Source organism: Plecotus auritus (genome assembly GCF_963455305.1).
Source record: "Plecotus auritus genome assembly, chromosome: 2".
Classification (NCBI taxonomy): domain Eukaryota; kingdom Metazoa; phylum Chordata; class Mammalia; order Chiroptera; family Vespertilionidae; genus Plecotus; species Plecotus auritus.
The window spans coordinates 97,246,429-97,256,094 of record NC_137771.1 but is presented as its reverse complement, the minus strand read 5'-3'; the positions used below and the strand labels follow the sequence as shown (position 1 = coordinate 97,256,094).

The following is a 9,666-nucleotide window of genomic DNA, read 5'->3' as shown; positions in this document are numbered from 1 at the left end:
TCCGAAACCAGGGGTGGGGACTTCTCTCTATTTAAGCCAGCTCTTTCTGTCTCTGGGAGCACACTTTCTCTTTCCACTCAAGATTGTTTCCTGGAGAAACAGGAAGAGGAAGATGGAATGGAGCAGGCAGAGCAGACCAGAGCAGAGCAGAGCTTGCTAGCCAGAGAGGGCCACCTTGCCACCTGCTGCTTCATACTAGTAACTGAGCTGCATCACAATAGAACTGTTTGCACTAAGTTTCCTTCTTCACTGCACCCTAAATTGGGGATTCCTGGTGGCATTGAACTGGCATCAATGACCATCAGCTGACAGGACTGTTTTATCTTTTACTGGAGGTTCCTCCCCACCTCACAAAACGAAAACAAAAGCACAGAAAAACAAAACCAATTTGGAGTATACAGATGAGATTCAGAGGGGCTAGTTTGCCCTCTAAGAGGTGATAATTATGTCATCTCAGTGATTCACACTTAGGCAAGAACTAGGCCATCAGGTCCTTGTCAGAGATTTGAGTCCCCTAGACTCAAAAAGGTGCTCATCTCCTGAGTAGTCCACCCTCATCTAGGCTTCTACTGGCAGTGCCCAGACTCCTGCTGTGCCCGCCCCGCTGCCCCACCCTGCTCCTTCTGTCGCTCCGCCCCAGCACCCCGCCCCCCAGCGCCGCCCTTCTTCCTCTTCCCCTACCGCCCCCCAACCCCGCCCCGTTCCTCCTCCTGCCGGCCCAGAGCTGCAACCGCATCAGGGACTATATAAGGGCGGTGCTTGCCACTGCGGGTATTGTCAGATTCCAAGTCCCTCCCAAGCAGCCAGCAACGGTGAGGTCGGGGCACCAGGCCCATTAGGGAAGTGAGACGGAGCCGGTAGGGGCTGCCCAGGGCTGGGATCTGCCAGGTGCCTACTCCTCGCTCAGCCCTGGCCTTCAGTGGCCTGGGTACCCGCAGCCCCTGCCCTTTCTCTGGAATTGCTGCCTGAATTGCTCATCTGAGCAGGAAGCGACACCAGAAACATCCCCCACCCAACCCCCTAATCTGGGGCGCGAGGGCCAGCTGGCCTGCCATGGACTGGATGCGGCCTTGTGGCTGGAAGCCAGAGCCAAGCCTGAGATCATAATATTTTTATTTCTTTCTCAACTCCCTGCCTCCCTGAGCAGTTTGAGACAGTTTTTAGGCAGCCCAGGAGGCATAGCTTTTCATTGCTGTGGAGGGAGGGAAGGTAAGAGGAAGAGAGGGAGGGAGAGAGAGAGGGAGGAAGGTATGGAGGGAGGGAGGAAGGGAGGGAGGGAGGGGAGGCCAATGTGATCCTAGAGGTTACTTTCCAATAACAACAGTAATAACTCAATGTATTACTTACAGGGAAGCAGCCAGCACAACTATCCTTCCTTGCCCATCTCTGTGGAAACAAGCTCAGAGAGAAGTCAGGATTGGTAAGCAGGCTTCTGGGCTGAGGAGGAAGGCCAGTCACCAGAGCCTGAGGGTGTCAGAGAGGATGCTTGTCCCCTGCTCCTGGTGGGCTGCACCCAGACCCTAAGGCCCGTGCTGGGTTTTCAATCTCTCACTTCCTATACCAGCCTCAAGATTTGGGACACTTCACCTCTCTAAACATTAGCAACTGAATCTTGAAAATGAGGAAAATTGATCACTTTGCTGAAACTTGCTTTAATGGGGAGTTGGTAGCTCTGATTTTCTAGTAGAAAATTATCATTTCTGGTAAAGGGTGGGAAATGTGTGTGCTCCCCCGCTGAGTAGGAAAGGCCCAGTCCTGGCTGCTGAGTCTGCAACGCAGCGCCCTCTAGGATCCCTGGGTCCTGTCCCAGGTCGCTGATGGATCCTTGTCCCGTTCCCACCTGTGAGCTCATGGGACAGTGCTCTTGCCCTCCTGAAAAAAGGAAAGGAAGTACAAGTTTCGGGTATTTCAGGGCAAGGAAGACGTGGAGGAATGTCATTGCCTAATTTGCTGGTGTGCTAGGCCTCTGTCCTGTGTTGTAGCCTCACCATGGAGCAGCTGAGCTTGGCCAACACCCGGTTCACAGTGGACCTCTTCCGCACCCTGAAGGACAACAACCCCTCTGGGAACATCTTCATCTCCCCCATAAGCATCTCCTCAGCGCTGGCCATGGTCTTTCTGGGGACCAGAGGCACTACCGCGGCACAGATGTCCAAGGTCAGCAGAAACTAACAAAAGGAGTCTGGGTTCCCTGTGCATCCCTACTAGGAAGGCGTGCCTTTGAGCTCTTACAGGGTGATTTAAACACTGTACTTGTGTGTTCCACAGCTATACACGACGAGGCCAGACTTCCAGAAAAGCCCCAAGAACAGTTCATTTATATGCAGGCTTTCACTCATGATTGAGTTCTTACTGAGCACATACTATGTGCCAGGCACTGTTTTGTGTTTGACTGAGGATACAGCAGTGAAGAAAGCTACGAAAGCCCCGGTGGTGTGCTGCTTCTGTTGCAGTGGGCAAATCTTTGAAGGCACCTCCTCTCAACTCAGATTTTTCAGTTTCTGCTTTGCATGCAACCCGCTACTCATTAATAAATGCCTGCTATGTAATGTTACGTTTCAGCACAAAATAACACAGGGAATGCACCACAGTGGAGAAGTTGGCGGTGTTGCCTTTTAGAGGGAACAGGGCACCATGGGATTATATACTGCTGAGGCCTAGCCCGGTGCCTGGCACAAGTGCCTGTGTGGGTAGGAGGGCCTGAAGGAGAGGAAAGAAGTGAGGTACGGCCGTTGCAGGGACAGGGCCAAGCCCTGGGTGGTAAGGCAGGTCCCTGTTACAGCGAGAAGAAGCAGTAATGCCTGACCTTCCACACGGCCTTCATGGGTGTGGGGCGCACCACTGTGCTGTGTGGTCTTTGGTGAATTCTGAGAGGGGAACTCTAGCTCTCCCTAAGTAGGGGAAAGATTACAAGGTGCCAGTAACTGGGGAAGGTCCAGCCTTGGATTCAAGTTTATCCATCTGTTCCAGCTCCAAATCTTTTATTTCCGCATTTTCTGAAAAACCAATGGTCGTTAACACTGCAGACATGAAATCACTTTTATATTTTCCAAAACCCACTTTTCATTTTACCCCTGGTAATAATGGTTAGTTGCTTCTTGCAGGGTAATGTCAGCTTGTATTTTGAGGTTTATCCAGGGACTGTATTACCTCAGCAAAAAATAGTTTTAAGGGTTCCATGCTTTTCCATTAAAGCAGATCTATCATAGCAACTGTGCAAATATTCCCTTCTTGGTGAGTAACTGGACTTTGTACATTGCGTAAGTTTATTCTTTGTGTGTTAAAATAAGGAACCAACCCAGGACTCACAAAACCATAAAGGGATTCTTGATTTGTAACATGAAAATTAAACTTTTGCTGAATGTTAAGTTTATAGATGTTATTTTTAAGTTACTGACAGTGTAGTTTAAAAATCCCCTCAATTCTGTAATATCTTTGTGCTCCCACATAGGGGATGATTCTTAATTTTACTGTTTATTTCTGAGAACTTTCAGTAAAACTCTCTTTGATACAGAATTTATATATGAATATACCAGTTATGGTTTTCTTTGGAGAAAAAGCAGACATAGGTAGATATTTAGCCTATTACCCACTTACATTCATGGGACTATTATTATAAAAAGAAGTGATATAAAAAGAGCTTATAATGTAATTATGTTTCACAAAGCTATAAATTTTAGATTCTCTATTCTTTTGTTCTCCAATGAAATTTTAATAAAGTATTGGGCTGAGATTATTAATAATTAGTAATAAAAGCATTAATTTAATTTATAGAAGCAAATGTCAAGGAATCCGTTTCAAAATAAATGGCTTTAGAAAGAATGTTTTCTCTATTTTAGACTCTTCACTTTGATGCGGTTAAGGAGATTCATTCCAGTTTTCAGAGTCTGAATGCTGATATCAACAAGTGGGGAGCTCCCTATATTCTGAAACTTGCTAATAGGTTATATGGAGAGAAAACCTATGAGTTCCTCCCTGTGAGTACTTTACATTCACATTCTAAAACTCACGAAACAGTGCAGACATTTTCCAGCACAATCAAGTCACAGAAGTCAGTTTTTATTTTTATAAACATTCAGAAAACAATACAGAATTTAAACATATGACAGTATCCCCATTAATGATTCAATTTCATTTGATAGTCTTCACAGGAAAAGATTGACCCTGGCTGTTTTATTAAAGCAAGAGTGAATTCTATAATTCACTTCCAAGAACAATCAGTGTATACTTACTATAAAAATGTCACCCAAAGGTTAGAAAAGAATTGGTAAATTTTATACAACACCAACACAACTGAACTGTACACTTAAAATGATTAAGGTGGTAAATTTAATGTTATGTGTTTTTTACCGTTATGCAAAAAGTATAAGGGTTAGCATTTTTTGTTACAATGAAATTTATATCTTTTAGGACAATTTCTATTGCTTTTAAGGATTTTAGAAAACCATTTCTGTATGTAGTAGGAGTTATTCGTGTGTTTTTTGTTGTTGTTGTTGTTGTTTTGTTTGTTTGTTTTTTACCTTTTTTATTTTAAACAGGAGTTCTTAGCTTCAACCCAGAAAATGTATGGTGCTGAACTGGCCAGTGTAGATTTTCAGCGAGCCTCTGAAGATGCAAGAAAGGTGATAAATGAGTGGGTCAAAGGGCAGACTGAAGGTAAGAGAGTGGGCCGAATGTAGTCATTCATTACACACTGGGTGTTCTTTTCCTCCTTCCACTTTCCCAGCCTGCAGATGATTCCCTGCCCTTTTCCTCTGTCCTCACCCTCTCGCTGGGGCTAACCTCTGCCACTGCCCAGTGCCAGACAGCTTTTAAATGTGAAAATTCCTCAAAGTGGGAACTTCAACATGCTTTCACTGAAGCAGCTAAATATTTTCCCCATAAATTTACAAAACCACATTTTAAAATTAAAACTAACATTGAATGTAGGATAAAAAGGATAAAGCTTTGAGGAAAATGCATCCTGGCCAGATTATGGAAAAGAATCCTATACAAAGAAGCCTAATATGCTAAGTGCCTGGTCATCCAGTCGGTCGTCTATTCAACCAATCAAAGTGTAATATGCTAATGATATGCTAAGGCCACTCAACCGCTCACTATGATGTGCACTGACGACCAGGGAGCAGACGCTCCAACTGGTTGTTTATTTTGCTGCTGGGGTCCAGCCGATTGGGACTGAAGGAGACAGGCAAGATACACCCAGGAAGCCTCTCCCAGTCCCTTTCTGGCTGGCCAACCTCCCAAATCCCTCCCTAGCCCCGATTATGCATCGGTGGGGTCCATCGGCTTGGCCTATGCCCTCTCACAATCCAGGACCCCTTGGGAGATGTCAGAGAGCCAGTTTTGGCCCGATCCCACTCAAAGCAGGGGCTGCCCCTTGGTGATCATTGAGCTCCCACAGGGGGAGCGCCACTCAGCTAGAAGCTAGGCTCACAGCTGGTGAGTGCAGCGGCAGTAGTGGGAGCTTCCCCTGCCTCCACAGCAGCGCTGGGAATGTCTGACTGATGGCTTAGGCCCACTTCCCATGGAAAGCTGGGGGTCCCTAAGCCAGCAGTCGGACATCGGACATCCCCCGAGGGCTCCTGTACTGCGAGATGGCGCAGGCCAGACTGAGGGACGGAATTTGGTGCACTGGGCCTCTAGTCTGTAATAATAGAAGCATAATATGCTAATTAGAGCAGGCGACCTTCTGGAGACCTTCCGGGTGAAGCTGTGGTAGTGAGGACTGAGGCAGCCACAGCAGCAGGCGCCAAGCACCTTGCACGATTTTCATACATGGGGCCTCTAGTATTCTCATACTTGTGACACAAACTGCTGTGGCCTTAAGTGTTTTGGCAAATGTCTTGTCTAAGCTGTCGGGGTGGCTCCATCTCAGCTGTTTCTCCACCACAACTCTCTCTAACCTCGTCAAGATCTGAGTCAAGGCATCTACCCAACACCGGTCTCCCATCCAAGGCATGGCCATGCTGTGGTCACAAGGGAACTGGTGTTTCAGAGGACTAACTGTCCTCGCCTTCTGATATCTGTTAAAATAGTTTCTGTGAGAGCAGCTTCCACTTGGAGGCTTTGAAGAAATGACTTATTTAAAAATCATTTTCATTAAGTAATATTTTTTATGCCTGCCAAAGAATGGCCATTCACCAAGAAGGCTCATTGTTTCTCATATAATGCAGAGAAGACTGTTCTGTTTTTAGCTTTTAAACCCTTTAGTTGGTTTATTTACAGTTAAAACACACTGGTAGGGCGTTCCTAACTTAATACATTAATGGGAATTAAATAAAAAGTATGAATTTGTATTGCATTTCAATGCAATTCAAAAATGGAATACTGATATGTGAATTTTTTTTTTTAAAACTTACTTTATTTCTTTAGGGAAAATTCCAGAATTGTTGGCTGCAGGCATGGTTGATAATATGACTAAACTTGTGCTAGTTAATGCCATCTATTTCAAAGGAAACTGGCAAGAGAAATTCAGTAAAATGGCCACAACTGATACACCTTTCAGATTGAATAAGGTGAGATGATGTAATTACAAAATTGCTCTTTGCTCTAAGAGAATGCAGATAATAATGTGAGTGACTTGTTTTTTTCGACTATTCAGAAAGACACAAAAACAGTGAAAATGATGTATCAGAAGAGCAAATTCCCATTTGGCTACATTGAGGACCTTAAGTGCCGGGTGCTGGAGCTGCCTTACCAAGGCAGGGAGCTCAGCATGGTCATCCTGCTGCCAGATGACATCGAGGACGAGGCCACGGGTCTGAAGAAGGTAATGGCTCCCATGCTCATGCTTCATGTTTCCGTCTGACACATTGGTTCTGCTTGTGTGTATGTTGTGTGGTAGTGGCCCATCAATGTTTGCTACTCTGAAGCCCTAAGATTAACTTTTTTTTTTTTTTAATATATTTTATTGATTTTTTACAGAGAGGAAGGGAGAGGGATAGAGAGTTAGAAACATCGATGAGAGAGAAACATCGATCAGCTGCCTCCTGCACACCCCCTACTGGGGACATGCCCGCAACCAAGGTACATGCCCTTGACCGGAATTGAACCTGGGACCTTTCAGTCCGCAGGCCGACGCTCTACCACTGAGCCAAACCGGTTTCGGCCCTAAGATTAACTTTTCAGCAACTGTCAGTGAACAGTTGTGGTGGGGGACATCTAAGGTTCTATATTAAATTTAACATGTCAGTGGCAGTTCACAGAAATATTCTTAAATGAACTTCAGAGGAAAGTGCAGTAAAATTAGAATTGTTTTATTGAAACCAATTTATTAAAATTAAGATTCCCAAAACATTTAGAGTAGGTAGCTTCATCTTGTACTATGACATCCTATTATTACAGTGCTCATTCTCATCACAATTCATATAGATTGTGAATTAAATTTCTAAGAGCTACATGGTAGAAAAGACCCATATGAAAGCTAAGCCTATTTTCTGATATGAACTTTGTATGATGTTTCTATTTTATTTCAGTTAAAGGCGAAGACATTTCTTGTCAGGCTAGGACTAGGCTAAACTGTGAAGATTATGTTTTTTCTTTAGTGTCTCTAGCCTACTGTGTGGTTTTTCTCTACCCTCTCCCTAACCAAACTGTTATCAGGAAGAGGTCCAATATTAATTATTTGCATGTATAAAGTCTGTACTAAAATCAGTATGTTCCTTCTTTTAATTGTATTTTCATATTTGTCTCTTCCCTGATTATAAAGAGAAATTCTCCAGCCTCACAAAAGAGATAATCAGCATCAGTAGAACAAGTGGAATGATGGGTCCATTCTAGTCCAATAATAGTAGTGATATGGTAATATAATAGCTGACATTCTTGTGGCAATTACTGTGTGCCAAGTGCTTTGCATTCATTAAGTCATTTAATGCTCACAACAGTGCCATAGAGGTACTATTATTAACCCTCTCCCAATTTTAGATGAGGAACTAGTCCCTTTTCTTTTTTTACCCACAAGCTAAATGTATTAGAGATTTCTTCAGCACAGTGAGTTCACAGAAAACCACAGTGATCAGTAGGGTTCAGAATAGAAGAAACAGAAGAAAACTTGAATTTTACCTTGCACCAATCAACCAGTTAAAGGAATAACAGCCATCATGGCCTATCACAGTAATCCAGTGTGGTAGGGGTTTAGGAAAACCTGGGTGGATGGATGGGTGGGTGGGTGGATGGATGGGTAGTTGAAGCATCTAATGTCCAAAGTCCCTGTTACTTGGGCCCTTGATGGCTTGGAACAGAGCTCTGTTCTATTTTCACCAATTGCTGAAAAGAAATGAAATCCTCCAAATGGAATCTATTTTGGCACAAAACATGAAAAAAACTAATTAGCAACTGATAACATGAGTCCATTCATGTAATTAATGTTTATTACCTTGCTTATGTGAAATAGTTCTCACCTCTTCTTTTGCCCATTCTCATTTCAGATCGAAGATCAATTGACCTTAGAAAAACTGCATGAGTGGACCAAACCTGAGAATCTCAGTTCCATTGAAGTTAATGTCCACCTGCCCAGGTTCAAGCTGGAAGAGAACTACAACCTCAACTCTCACCTGGCCAGCCTGGGTATAGAGGATCTCTTTAATAACAAGGCTGATCTGTCTGGCATGTCAAGAGCCAGAGATATTTTTATATCAAAAATTATACACCAATCTTTTGTGGAAGTAAATGAGGAGGGCACAGAGGCCTCGGCTGCAACAGCTGCAATTTTCATCGAATGCTCGCTTATGCTAGAGGAAAATTTTGTGGCTGACCATCCATTCCTTTTTTTCATTCGACACAATCCCTCAACTAACATCCTATTCTTAGGCAGACTTTCTTCACCATAGAGACTGTGGAAATCCAAGGCCAAGCTCACAGCTTTATCACTGGCCCTTTCAGTGGTGATAGTTTTCATATATCTTCTGCAACAAATCTACCATCCCAAAACAAATCTCTAACTTCCATTATAATGTCAGCTCTGTTGGCTGTTTACATGCATTAACTTTGGCATAGGTATCAATTTTCCTTTCTTTATATTGAAAAAGTCAGTGATTGCTTTTGAATGCACCAAGCAGATATGTAGATTCTTGACAGTGTAGTAAACTAAGAAACTGCTGTACTCTCTTGATAGCCATGAGAAAAATTATAATACTGTAATTTATTTCACAGATAGACTTCTGGAAGCTATGATAGACAGACATTCATTGTTGAAGGGAGGCTTAAAAACAGACATTTAATTGAAATATGGGAAAGGAGCCCAATAAAAAGTTGGATTATGAAGATAAATTTGCCTTGGCCAGTGTTTCTCAACCTTTGTTCTAAAGGATTGGTAATCTATTATAGCCCCTCTGATTTCAAACTAGTAAAGAGCTTATTTTCCATTCCACCTGGTTTGTAGTTTGTGTGGGATCACAAGGAATGAAGAAGTAAGTGTCTTATCTTAAAAGATGCCATGAAACCACAAAAAGAGAAGTGCAGTAGGAGAGACTGTTAAGCAAGAGCGGGAGCAAAGAACACACTGTTACCAGCTTCTTGTGTGTTTTCTGATAAGGGCTCCTGATTTCCATCGTCTAGTCCAGACTGTGATAACAATGGGATGGCTTTATGCAATGCTGGATGGGGCAGGGGCTCTTTGATCATTACAAACCTTAGTCAAATGCACTCCTTGGAATGGGGCTTGAAATG

General features: G+C 43.5%; 1 protein-coding gene across 3 annotated transcripts; it reads left to right on the top strand.

Annotated features, from left to right (window-relative positions):
- The first annotated feature begins 711 nt into the window (after positions 1-711).
- LOC308242388 (leukocyte elastase inhibitor-like) lies at positions 712-9,267 on the top strand. 3 transcript variants are annotated; one of them, XM_080656599.1, is made up of 8 exons: positions 712-812; positions 1,350-1,420; positions 1,983-2,157; positions 3,840-3,977; positions 4,539-4,656; positions 6,373-6,515; positions 6,602-6,769; positions 8,427-9,267. In XM_080656599.1, the coding sequence occupies exons 3-8, from the start codon at positions 1,990-1,992 to the stop codon at positions 8,826-8,828; spliced, it is 1,137 nt and encodes a 378-aa protein (XP_080512725.1). In that variant the 5' UTR covers positions 712-812; positions 1,350-1,420; positions 1,983-1,989; the 3' UTR covers positions 8,829-9,267. The 3 variants fall into 3 exon arrangements, with proteins under 3 accessions (XP_080512725.1, XP_080512726.1, XP_080512727.1); XM_080656600.1 differs by having other exon boundaries at positions 716-1,209; XM_080656601.1 differs by having other exon boundaries at positions 774-888.
- The last annotated feature ends 399 nt before the right edge of the window (positions 9,268-9,666 follow it).